Genomic DNA, 13971 nt, shown 5'->3' on the forward strand with positions numbered 1-13971 from the left:
TGAAGAAATATTTTCAAAAAAAATCTACTAAAACTCAGTAAGAACAGAAGTGTCTAGGATTTGAGCCAAGACTCACTCACTCCCATCCCTCCTTCAACTCAGCAAGATGGAAATTCCAATCTAGACTGGGGCAGCCAAGGAAGCAGAACCATACTACCTCTCTAAATTAGAGAAATATCGTCCCAGGAGGGAGATGTCAGCATTTCCCATCCTGCCCCCAACTACATGTTGCTGAAGCCAAGTTCTGAATGAGTGTACCCAAGATGTAGAAGCTCCCTTTTTTGGAGCAGCACCCACTCAGGGATTGTGGGCTATATCTTGGCACTACTATGCTTTTTTTTTTTTTAAACTCTAACCCTAATCCTAACCCAAATACTGTGCTCTTGTTATTATAGTGTTAAAAGTCCTCAGTTCTAATGACATAGGAAAGCTATATCAGTTCCTCTGCAATTTGTGAGAAGGTCTTATGCTCATGTCTTATGGAATGTTTTCTCTATGAGTATGGAATAGAAGTTGGCTTTAGAATCTTATGAACTTTCAGTTATGTGAAATAGCAAAAAGTTCCAGGAAAGTTATTTTCACTGAATTAGTATTAAATAGGATATAAAGTTAATTTCTACTGTTTCAGGAAAAAACAAAACAAAACAGAAGTTGTATGGCCATAACAATAAGTGCAATTCCAATGAATATTCCAGTCTTTAAGCAGTATATTTATTAAAAATAGATAAAAACTTCTTTTTGATAACAATTAAGGACCCTTGAAAAGAACCTATAAAAGCTTAGCAAATTTTCTGTTCTCCACCAGGGCAACCTTTGAACTGAAATTAGAAATCACAAAGAATGAGGGAAGTACAAACTTGTCCTTTCCAGAATTTAATATTTTTAAAAAGAAAATATAAAAGTTATCAAAAAAAAGTCTTAAAAGGTTCATTCAGGGGCTAAATGCTAGCACTGAAACTTTTTTCTTGTAATTGATTTAAGGTAAAAAGTAAAAATTATGTAAAAAACACAGCAGTTACAGCTGTCCCAATATAAAGCCTACCTGCAAAAAGGCAGGACAAAATTGGCTGACTGAGCAAATATCCACATCATGTTTAAAGTGGTTTCAGTTCCCCAGATCTAAAAGGAGGATCATCTTGCATGCTTAGATTCTACTTCTTCAAGAATCCACTGAATGCCATTCAAAAAACCAGTTAGAGTTTCAGCCTCTGTATCCTGGACCTATGAGCAGATAAGAGAGACCACTGTAAGAAACTGAGTCCAAAATCTTATGATTAAAAGAAACATTTTTCTAGATACTAAAAAAAACCCAGGATTTTAAAAATCCCAGTAAACTTTGGGTGAGTCATTCAAGTTTTGTCTTCTAGAGAACTTAGAAAAAAAAATATGATCTTCTGTCTATAATTATTACCAATATGAGGCTTATTACTTATCTTGGAACTTAGTTTTGGGAATGGGAAGAACTACCATTTCTATGACTTGCTTGTATGTATTAGAAAAAAATTCCTCTAAAGGATCCACTTTGAAAACTAAAACATTTTTCAATGTAATTCAGCTAGCCAGCTGATAAACGTGATATCCAGTTGCAAAAATGTATTTTTTAAGACTGCCACTCTTCCTAATGGCAAGCTAAAACTCCCACCACTCAGGAAGGTACACCTTTATCAGTAGCTTTCCAATTGTGTTCCACAGAGTCTTCAGAACTCCATGGAAGGTATATGGGGAGGAAGGAAGAAAATCCTCTAACTTATTAAGCATAAGCATTTCCAATTTTTATTTTCCTTTATTTTACTTAGGGGCTTTCATGTAAGGTTCCATTTGAAGAAAGGATTCCATGATTAAAATAAAATTTGGAAAGCAAGAAACAATAAGATGAAATTTGTATTTCTGATGACCCTTAAAACATAATATTTTAATGCTGAAAAAAAACATGATACTGGCATTTAAAAAAAAAAAAATCCCCAATTGCTATCTCACTGTATCTATGATAGGAAAGTAGCGAGCAAATGATCAGGTGAAACTTACTGATACCAATCAAATATCTCCCACTGATTAAGCTATTAAAACTATTTTTTGAATGCTATTTCATTAAAGAGAATGAGTAGGAAAGAATAAAATCAAATAGAGAACAGTGAAAAATAAGATTTTTCTCACCAGAGAAGATAGGACCTTACCATCCATGGGTGGTTTAGATGATTTAGACGCAGCTCATGAGCCAAATAAAAACAGGGCATTCTTTTTACATTTGCTTGAGAAATACAAGATAAAACCAGCATAGGTCTTCCTGAAGATCCAAAAGCTGGATCTGTCATTGCCATAATACGAGAAAATTCATCTTGCCATTCATGTCCTAGAGAATGTAGTCAAAACCCTTAATTTGCATTACTTATAAAGATTTTAAAAATAATAAAACAAACTTAAAAACAAAACAAGGAAATAAAAAAATTACCAGGATCCAAACATAACAAACTGCCTCTACTGCTGTTCATTTACAGCTGTTCATTTACTGATCTGTCACAAAATTACATTAGGTAACCTTCAAGGATAGGAATTTCAGTGAAATTAGAGGAAAAAAAGTCACAGTACCATTCAGATGTCTCCATATTTTAAAGGAAAAAATACTTTGATATAGATATTTTCCTCTCATAAATTTTGTAGCTATCACTACCCTTTCTTTCAAAGACCTTAATTTAAACAATTTAAACACAGACTTGGGTCTAGCACTTTTATTTAAACTAACAATCTCTGCCTTTCATTGGACTGTGTAAATCACTGACATTGTGAGGTAGTCAAAATTCTAAAAGGACCCCCAATGACTCACACCCTTGTATAATCTCTTCCCCTCTGAGAGTGGGAGGAATCTAGAATCAGTGATACCATTTTCATGAGTAGGCTACATTATAAGACACAGCTGAATTCAAGAATGAGCGATTATCCTCAGTGAGGCTGACCTAATCAGGTAGGCCCTTAAAGAGATGAGGTTCTCCTGGTGAGAAAGATTCTCCATTGCTGGATTTGAAGAGAAGAGGGAGTCACAAGGCAAGAAATGAAGATACCTTCTAAAAGATGACATCAGCTCCCAGCTGACAGTTGGCAAGAAAACAAAACCTCCATCCTACAATTGTAAGGAACTGAACTCAGCCAGTAACTTCAGTGTGTTAGAAAGCAGATTCTTCCCAGGAGCCACCAGAAAGTGCCACAACCCATCTAACCTGATGTCATGCTGTGCTGACTTCTGACACAGAGAACTATGAGCTAATTAATAGGTGTTTTAAGCCACTAGGTTGAAGGAAATTTGTTCTATATTGACAGAAAATGAATGTTTAATGTCATTATCAACAGGGTGCATTTAAATCTAATCATATACCTCTTAGATTTTGACTTGTCTCATCTGTTCTTTGTTCCTTTATCCCCCTTCTTTGGACTGAGATTTGTAATGGTTCCGTTTTATCTTCACTACTGGCTTGTTTAATTGTACCTCTCTCACACTTTTTTAGTGGTTACTCAAGGATTTACAATGTACATTTTCAACTTATAACAGTCTACCTCTAGATAGTATTACACAACTTCACATATAGGAGAACCTTATAACAATGTAGTTCCATTTGTTCCATTTGTCTGTATTGGTATATCTTACTTAAAAGAATCATATACTCACAATACATTCTTACCATTTTTCCTTTACATATTATAAAAAAATTTAAATTAGGAAAAAAATCTTATATATACATTGCTTCCATCCCAGGGCTCTTAATTTTTTAATGAAGATCCATTTTTCTATCTGGTATCATATTCTTCTGCCTGAAGAGCTTTCTTTAATATTTCTTGTAATGCAAATCTGCTGATAATGAACTTTCTCAGGTTTTGTCCGAAAGTCTTTATTTTGCCTTCATTTTGAAAGATATCTTTGGATACAAGATTTTCCCCACTTTGCAACACTGTCAAGATTTCCCTTCATTGCCTTCAGCAATTCTTTCAGGAATTCTGTCCTTATCTTTGGCCCTCTATATGTATTCTTCCTTCTGCTTCGCAGTCTTCAAGATAATCTCTTTATCTTTGGTTTTCATCAGTTTGGCTATAATGTACCTAGATTTATTTTTATGTATTATTATTTTTTAAAATTTATTTGGAGTTCTCTGAGCATCTTGAATATGTGGTTTGTTGTCTTTCAGTAATTTTGAAATAATTTTGGTCATTATCTGTTCAAAAATTTCTTTTTCCTTGTTCTCTTTCTTCATGTTTTGGGACTCCAATTACACACGAGTTAGACCAGGTATTGGCATACTACGGTCTATGGATCTATTTTTATAAATAATTTTTTAAAAACATCCATGCCCATTCGTTTATAAATTGTCTATGGCTACTTTTGCATTCTAACATCAGACTTGAGTAACTGTGAGAGATCATATAGCTTATACACCTAAAATATTTACTATGTGGCCCCTTAAGAAAAAGTCCACTGACCCCTGAGTTGTTTTCCTTGATGGGTTCCCCCAGTTCTTGGATGCTCTGTTCCTCACTCCTCCTCTTTTTTCTGTGTTTCACTCTGGATAATTTCATTTTATCTTCAGGTTCACCAAAGGTTTCTTTTGCTGATAAATCCACTAAGGAAAGTGTTCACCTCCTATATTTTCATACTTAGCATTCCCATACTTTTTCACAGCTTCCTTCTCTCTGTTGAAAATCCCTATCTGTTCACACATATTTTGCATCTTTTCCACTAGATCCTTTAACATATTAATCATAGTTATTTTAATGTCCCTTTCTGAGAGTGCCAACATCTGAGTCATCTCTGGGTATGGTTCCACTGATTGCTTTATCTCCTGAAATGGGTCATTTCATTTTGACTTTTTTGTGTCTTATAATTTTTAATTTAATGTTAAATGTTTTATGTAAAAGAACAATAGAGAATGAGGTAAGAGAATCTATTCCCAGAAATGGGCATGCTTCTTCCGTTAGACCACTAATGCAGTGGGTTGATTCCAACTAGTCAGTAGTAGTTGACCTGGACTTAGTTTTTGTTGCTCTGGTTAACTTCAGTGCACCACAAACTTTCTTTCAGCAATGTTGCTACCTTGTTCTGAATGAGATGAATATATGCCCTAACTTATTCACAAAAGATTTGGGAAAAAAATTACAATACTGGTTTGTGGCCCAATAATATTCTGATTTTATGCCTAAATAGCATTGTGAAGGGCAATTATTCAGAATATGTAGAGAGTGTTCTTAACTAATCTACTTAATTAACACTCCACCACACACATCTCTCTACTATCTGGGTAATTAAAACTAAGGTAAAATTTTCCAGTTATCTGCATAAATTATTTGAATAGAGCTAGAAGCAGACAAAACATCAATAATAAGTGCAGAAGCATACAACAAAGAAATACTATGTAGTTACAGTATCAAACTTTGATATGCATCAGAATTCTGTAGGTGCTTATTAAAAAAAAAAACAGATGCCCAAGAAACAACCCAAATCTATGAATTATAATCCATCAGAATAGGAATCAGGCAGCTGTTTTTAATAAGCTCCCCAGGTGATCCTAATGCACATCAAGGTTTGAGAACTCACTATTAACAGTAATGGTCATAGAATCACATTTATTAAATTAACCATCATGTTCTTAAGAAGCCACAGTAAAGCCTAAAATGTATTTTATTTGCTGTGCAAAAAAGTTCTCTTAAAAAGAAAATAATGCTTACTTTTATGAGCTTCAGCATTTGCAACATAGATGAATCCATCAACAACTTCACACACCTTCTGAATTTGTGGAATTACACTATACCGGCTTCCTTGTTGATCATCTCCTTCATTCTGTACACTGAACATCTTGTTAACTGCACTTGTATGCTCTTCTCTTGCTCTATCTCTTTCCTTTCTATAAGAAAAATGTAAATATAAAATATAAATACTAAGCAGACTCCACCCCGCCCCCCCAAAGTATCCAAGTCTTGATGCCCCAGGTAGGCCACCAAGTAGGCAGCCTTACCTGGTAGTTGAATATAATATCAGGATGTTGAATTTATGTTGGTTGCTCAACTGAAAACTGACTCCAGATCCAATACCTAGAGAAGAAAATTACAGTTATCAAAACAAGTCATTAATAAATAGAAAAAGATCACATTGAAAAAAATTATCCAGTGCAAGAAAAAGAGAGCAACCAAAAAGTCCATGACAAATTATGTATAGCTTTGGAATAAAATGAAATGTTTATGTTGAAGAAAAGGTGCTGTATGCAATTTCCATTTACATGGTAATAAAAATATGGATGAAGAATGAACTAATAGGCTTATAGCATTCCTTTCTGTATCATCATGTTAGCAGCTGCATCATTAACAGCTACTAATACTTATCAAGACTAAGACTCATTTTTCAACTTTTTTGTTTCTCATTAGTCATATACTCCATGTATACATTCAGTGAAATGGCTTTTTCTCCCTCTGAAAATGTTTTTAAATTGATGGGGAGTCACCAATGGCACTGTAGAAAATTGAAGAAATATTCAGATACTGAAATTTGAAATTAAACAGGTTATAATCTTGAATTTGCCACATTGCCATTTTTTGTGAGCCTCAGCTTTGACATCAAAATACAGAAATAATACTGGGTGCCTGGTGGCTCAGTCAGTTAAGCGTCCAATTCTTGATCAGCTCGGGTCATGATCTCAGGGTCGTGAGAATGAGCCCCCCATTGGGCTCCACACTTGGTGGGGAGTCTGCTGGAGATTATCTCCCTCTCCCTCCTCCGATGCCCCTCCCTCTACATGCTCTCTCTTGCTTTCAAATAAATAAATCTTTAAAAATACATATAGAAATAATACATACTTCTTAGAGATGTTGTAAGCATTAAATGAGATTACATATGTAAAATTCCTAGTAGAGTGACTGGTAAATAACAGGTACTAAATACTAGCTTCTTACTACTTTTATCTGAATTATTCAATATTGTTACTTGTCCTTCTTTCTTAACCTCTTCCCTTCTTTGGCTGTGTTAACACTCAGGCTGATTCTCCTCTTGCCTCATGAAAAGATCCTTCTTTCTCTCATGGCTATACTTCTTTTTGCTATATATATGCCCTTTTATATCTGTCCACTTCTCTCCATCCTCAATCCCTCCTTTTAGTCTAAATTATCATACCCTCATCTGGACTTTTGCAATCACGTCTAACCAGTCTCCTACATCCATTTTTGACCCCCACTGTCCATTCTTCTGACAGCAACTGGAGAGGTGGCTTAAAAATGCCTATTGCATTATTTCTCTTTCCTTCAAAACCATTGCTCTTCAAAAACAACTTAATATAATCTTACCTCTACTTTAGGACAACTCCACTTTTCGTATCTTTAATTCCTGTATCATAACCAATCTAGTTGTTTAAATTAACCTGTCTTGCCATCTTATGTCACCATTCCAGGTAACACATATACAGAAATCTTGGTGGCTGGGACTGCAAGCGTGACCCTAGTTCCCTGGCCACCAGATTTGATGCACAAACTCCCCAAAGAGATCATAGAAACAAATTCTACTGTTATTTCTGATCTTTGTTTTCATCGGTTTAATTTCCAGAGATTACCTTCTCAACACATCTAACCTCAACCCAGTACGATCTCTATACTATTCTGTACCACATTGCCAACAACCCATCCCCCCATTCTTCCCTGATCTTGCAGGGTTTGATGCATAATTAGATTGGCATTTGTAAACAATCATTTCTGCTGCTGTCTGGAGAATAAAACTGACATTTCATGATCAGCAAATTTCCCCATATCCCCAACCTCTCCTTTAGGTGTTCCACCTCATGGCCTTACCTGAACTGGCCTACCCTTAGAGGCTACTTCTCTTCCTCTACACTCTCAAGTAACAAAACTGCTTCTTCTCTCACATCTCAGGGTAAAGACGTGGGGTCAATGTTCTCTTTACTCCTCACTGCCATGTCCTGTTACTCACCAACCCTCTTCAAAACTCCATCTCTTTGAGATACACCATTCAGATGTAGTACCATCTCCCCTTCCTCAACCTCATCATTTATGAATCTCCTTTTGATAACCCCTTCCTCCAAACATTCACTGAAGATTTCAGCACCTGGTTCACAATATTCCTCTCCATCCTCAGAAACTTCCAAGTCCATGTGGACACCATATGATTCCCAAATCTTGATTTCTAACCCAGATCTTGCTCTTGAGTCATTTGTTCATTTATTCATCAAATCTATATTGAGTGCCTACTACATGCCTGACATCAAACACAGCTATGAACAAAGCTGGTAAGACTCCTGCCCTAATGGAGCTTCCATTCAAGTGGATTGCTTACAGCAGGCATCTCTGCTTATATCTCCCAGAGTTATCAAAGTCAGCATATTCTAAAGAGTAGCTGTCCTCCTCCCTATAAAGATCCCTCAAAAACCTTTCTCTTCCTCCTCCTTATCCTAGCGAATGGCACTATCATCCAATATGAAAACCACATCAGAAATAATGCTCATACATATTCAGTCAACATTATCCTTCATGTTTTCACAATATTACAGTGGTTTCTTAATGGGTCTCCATGTTTTATAGCCTCTTCTAATCAATTTTCCACTCAGGAGCCAGATCTTTCTCAAATGCAATCTTGATCATCTCACTCCTCTGTTTAAAATCTTTCAACAGCTCCCAAATGCTTAAGCATGGCATACACATGTCTTCTCACCTAGCCCCACTCTAGACACATAGAACTACTTCAAATGTGTCATATGTATCCAGAGCTTTGTGCTTTTAGAAATGTAGTTCTCACTGCTCACAATACTTCTGTCCCTTTTTTTAATGGTCTATTTTAACTCATCCTAATGACTCAAATAAGGCATCATGTTCAGCGAAGAGCCTTCTTTGACCCTTATCTTTCTATCCGGGAGCTAATTACTCCATATTCTAATCACCTATATATTTATCTTTGTCCTTGCCAAGACCAAGTGTCTTCAGGGCAGACAAAAATTTTTGATGTTTGTTTTAAATAGCTACACCTCTAGCATCTAATAGGTGCTCTCAATAAATGAATAAGCAAAGCATAAGCTAGATTATATTGTTACTTATTATATCTTCTGCTTGCCAACTAACTACATGATTATTGTTTTCATAGAAAGAGGAGGAAGGTGTTAATTTAGCTCTTTTTAAAAATTCCAAAATATATCAAAGTACTTTGCACATAGTAGATGCTGAATGGTTTTTGCTGTTAACATTCTTTTAAAATATGGTAAGTACTGTACAAACATCTTGATAACGTATAATTTACTTTCACATAATCTTATATTCTGGATTACACAAATTTGAGGAAATAAGAGGAAGCTCACTTCTCTTAAAAAGTAAATCAACTCTTTCAGTCCTTTGGGACCTGGGGAGGAGGGGCGCCTATTCACAAAATTACTCTATTTCATTACATCAAAGAGTTAATTAAAAATTAATTTCTTAAGATTTAACATTAGTGTCAAGCTCAAAGTGTTTTAACTATTATATACTACACACTAACATGAAAATTACCATCAATCTGCCTCTGAGGCAAACCAGCTGTTGGGCAAAGTTCCTCAGAAGACATCAAGCTCAACACCAAAGATGTATTCAGTTCTTCCAAACCTGGTCCAAACATAGCAAATCGTGGTTCATTCTGAATGATCAATGAGTGTAAAAATGATGTGACAGCTCCATACATAGGACGGCTAGATTTCAAGGATCTTCTTGTATATGGACAGCACATTTTATAGCTGTATAAAATTGTCACAATTAGAAAATTAACACAGAAAAAAACGTAGCCAGTTATTCATTCAACAATATGTAGTTTATTGAGAACCTGCTAGACACAAGAGATACAATAATAGTTCCAATCCTCATGGAGGGAAGTGGAGAACAGACACATTATAATATGTATGCTGGATGCCATGACATGAAAAAGCAAAGGCACTCTGGGAGTAGAAGTGGTCCAAATGTTAAGGAAGTCCTCCCCAAGAAGTAGTTACATACTTTCTAATCTTTCATTTAGATTTTCTCATGGAACACTTGGTCTAACACTTGGTTCAGTCATAAAAACTCACTACATAGCACAGTGATTCTCAGTCTGGGGAGATTTTTGCCTCCCCATCCCAAGGGAGCATTTATTTGGCAATGTCTGCAGACATTTTTGTCATTATGACTGGGGGTCAGTGTGTGGTGTGCTACTGGCATCTAGTGGACAGAGGTTAAGAATGCTGCTAAACATCCGACAGTGCGCAGGACAGTTGGGTCTAAACACTTGGTCTAAAATATTAATAGTGCCAAGATTGCACTAACCTATATGGATAGTTAGCATAAATGTCTCTAGAGGTTAAAAAAAAAAAAAAGGATAGAAATTAGTAAGGCCACCAATATAACCAAATTTCTTAAGTACTCCTATTAACAGCCTCCAGTGTAACAGTTTAATAAGTGTTAAACATACAGGGAGGCTCTAATGTTCCTTAAAGATAACCTAGCAAACTAAGAATCATGTGGGAAAAAAAAACACAGTTTCTTTCAATAGCTATACATTTCTAAATTACCAATTCTACACGTTATCAAAAGTTAAAACACAGTACCCAAATCAAAATAAAACTTAAAGCCCTTTGACTAAATCAAGGTGGTTAAGACAATTACTAACCTAACAAGACAATGATCTTTATTTACGAAACTTATAATTCAAGAAGAAAAAAAAAAATCAACTTTGAGGCTAGGTAGATCTGGCCACTTTGTTTATATGAGCCACTTATAGTATTAACTTAAGTTTTTTTATCTGCATTATTTGAGCAACAACAATTAACCCAGGGTTGAAGGATTAGAAATTAATTTATATGATTTAAGAAACAAAACAATGAACAAAGAAAAAAAAGACAAAAAAAGAAACTGGTGGTTGGCAGAGGGGAGGTTAGTAGGGGAGTGGGTGATATAAGAGGGGATTACACTTATCGTGATTAGCATTGAGAAATGCATAGAATTGTTCAATCATTATACTGTATATCTGAAACTAATAGAACACTGTATGTTAATTATACTTCAATAAAAAAATACTTTACATGATCACAAATGGTAGTTACTATGATTACTTCTATTCCTGGGGAAAAGTTGGTTCCACAGCATGATATACTTGATGCTATGGTTGTTTGTGGGACAATGTAGAAGTAACAACCAGCAAGTGAGAGTACAATAGCACTTACTGAAATTATATATAACATATCACATACATTTTAATCAAGCAGTCTCACAAGACTTGACATTTAGATTAGAATAAGGAAAGATCTGAATAACTCAAATAAAATATGAAAAAAAATCCTGTATCTAGATACTAAATCTAACAGAGTAAAACAAGTCTTACCTAAAACGTAAATATTTTTTAAATTTTATTTACAATGCCTTAAATTTGGGGCCCTCAATAAAGTAGGTTATATCCAGATCCAATGGCATTATATATTTTTAAGGTGGCATGACAGGGTTCCAATCTGAACAGTCCCTTACAAGCTATATGACTTTAGGCAAATCCATAACCACTCTGAACCTCAATTCCACATCTAGAACACAAGAATAATACTTTCTTAATTCAGTGATGGCTAAATAAGTAAACATACATAAAGCATCCCTCATAGAATCCAATACACTACAGTTGTTCAACAACATTAATTCTCTCAGCTACATGATATTTCAAAGTGTCAATGCTTTTGGGTGGTAACAAAATCTCATTTCCCAGAACCTTGAGAATGGTTTTCTTCCCTGCTAAAGAACTGGTCTCTGATTACTGATCATTCCTTTTTTGGATACAGAAAAGTATTCACTATTTAACAAAATGACAAATGTTCTAAAGATGATGAAAGTTTTAAGAAATGTTTTACTTCTTGGCATATAAACTATCTACAATTATTCAAATACTCTAGAGTCAGGCACCACAAGTCAATAACAAAATGTGAAAACTGAAAGGGTCGTATGAAGGAATTTAAGTTAATCCCCAGCTTTTACAAACACAACCAAATTCCAAGAAATGAATTAGTGGCGGAGCCAAGACTAATTTAAACTATTGACTTGTAATACAGTCAAATTTAGTATCTTCTTTTTAATTCATAAAACTAGATACTTACACTGCCATGTAGTCAAAAAATGTACCATCAGTAACCTCAGATATAGGTTTTTTTAAGATTTCTAGATCTGGAAGAGACTTCCAGTCAACAGAAGACCAAGAAGGAAGATCCCGCAGCAGAAAATATCTCCACAAAATTCGATCTCGTACAGTTTCATTCCAATAATGGCTTGTACTTCCCAACTGACACAGATCATGAGGTGAAAGAAATGACAAAATATATAGCTGTACGTCAACCTGAAATAGAAACAACAAATAGGTAAAAGGGATGAAAAACTTATCTTAAAAATTGTTTTCTGATAATAAATTACAAACAAATAATTATTTTATTATACTAGGAATCCAAAGGTCAACTGGACAGTCCATCTTTTTAATAATTATATCATGAGGAATTACAAAATTAATAAAGAATTATTATAGATAACCAAAGATCAATGTAACAGTATTTTTAATAATTGAATCTATAATTCTTAAGTTATTTTCCTGCCATCAGAAGAGAAACATATCTGAACATTTAATTTGTTGACACACTGAAACAGTCATGAAAGACCAGTCATTGTTCTGGTATTTTTCAAGCCAAATAACCAGGTCCTTTAATTTCTCCTCATGTATTTTGCCACAACATATATCTTAACACATCACTTAAGGAAACAATCTAGTCTTCAAAATAAAACCTTTATCAAATCATTTCTGATTTTGTCATTAGTTCTAATCAAAGAGTAAATCTGCCATCTGAGTTTATCCATAAAATCTATATTTCAAAGAACTTCTCCAAAAAGAAGAACCTTGGAAGAACATTTTAAGCCTGCAGTTTTTAATTTCTGATGGACGTCAGAGGGAGGTGTCAACAGTCCAGCTGAGATACAGAATTTGTACAATTTCTAAGAATTTCTCCTCTCTCCCATTTTCCCATCTGCCTGAAAAGTTTAACAATAAATGATGTGTACAATTCTTGTGGACTGTTGTAACTTGAGGCACTTCTTAGTCATTGTCAGTTAAGTGTGAGTTTTGTGACTTGAAATACGCACTAAGAGAATAGCCATGATTTCCTCGCAGTGTTTTGGTACATTGAACCTGAGATGAAAGGCGCTGAGCACACTGTCGCTGAAGGCTTTCCCAGCCTAACCAGAAAGTCTGCAATGGTCTCATTTCCTTAACCTGACGTTCGGGGTGTTCTAGGGCCAAAACTTGTTTTGGGGCGGGTAGAAGACCTGAGGGTGACCTGGCCGGTTACCAGGGCGCCCCTGATGGTGCGTCTCGCTGCGACTTTCGGTCCGTCTGCGAGCACTAAAGGTCAACGCCTCGGCGTTTCTGGTCAACTGTTGTTCCCAGGTGACGACACTGCCCGGAATGGCCACAGGACTGCGGCAGACACAGACTGGGCGCGCTGAGACCCTCAGAGGCCGCCGGTGCGGGGTGCCCCTCCCAGCGCGGCCCCTCGGTCCTCCGCAGCCGGTGGCCGCCACTCACCGGCAGCCGCGTCAGGGTACTAGCCTCCTCATCCGCCTCCTCTTGAGAGGCCCTCGGCGCTGCCCTCTCTTTGCCCACCGACTGCCAGAAGTTCCTCCAGCCGCTGAGGATGGCGGCCTCTAGCCGGCTCCAGTCGCTGTGGTGCGGCTGAGGGGAGCTGCCTCGGCTGAGGGGCTCGCTTCCCGCCATGGCCGCCGGCGCCTCACGTGACACGCCGCAGGGTCACGCGCGCTCCCCGCTCTCCGCCTCCCGCCCCGCGCCTTTCTCCTTCCACGTCTCCCCGCGCACAGCCTCGGGACCTGGAAGGGAACGGAGAGGTGGCCCAATCACGTGTGTTGTCTCCAACCGAGCTTGAAGCTCCCGCCGAGAAACTGCCCCATTCGCTTCAGGCCTCAACCCCG

The 13971-nt window shown here is 36.6% G+C and overlaps 1 protein-coding gene across 2 annotated transcripts; it reads right to left on the minus strand.

Annotated features, from left to right (window-relative positions):
- Positions 1–1032: 1032 nt before the first annotated feature.
- FBXO4 (F-box protein 4) lies at positions 1033–13759 on the minus strand. Of its 2 annotated transcripts, XM_021696546.1 has the most exons (7): positions 13571–13759; positions 12102–12337; positions 9511–9731; positions 5994–6069; positions 5707–5882; positions 2175–2350; positions 1033–1221 (listed from the first exon to the last, which is right to left on the minus strand). In XM_021696546.1, exons 1-7 carry the CDS (start codon positions 13757–13759, stop codon positions 1132–1134), a joined length of 1164 nt encoding a protein of 387 aa, XP_021552221.1. In that variant the 3' UTR covers positions 1033–1131. The 2 variants fall into 2 exon arrangements, with proteins under 2 accessions (XP_021552221.1, XP_021552225.1); XM_021696550.1 differs by lacking the exon at positions 2175–2350 and having other exon boundaries at positions 1202–1221.
- Between the last annotated feature and the right edge of the window lie 212 nt (positions 13760–13971).

This window comes from Neomonachus schauinslandi, chromosome 7, assembly GCF_002201575.2.
Source record: "Neomonachus schauinslandi chromosome 7, ASM220157v2, whole genome shotgun sequence".
Lineage (NCBI taxonomy): Eukaryota > Metazoa > Chordata > Mammalia > Carnivora > Phocidae > Neomonachus > Neomonachus schauinslandi.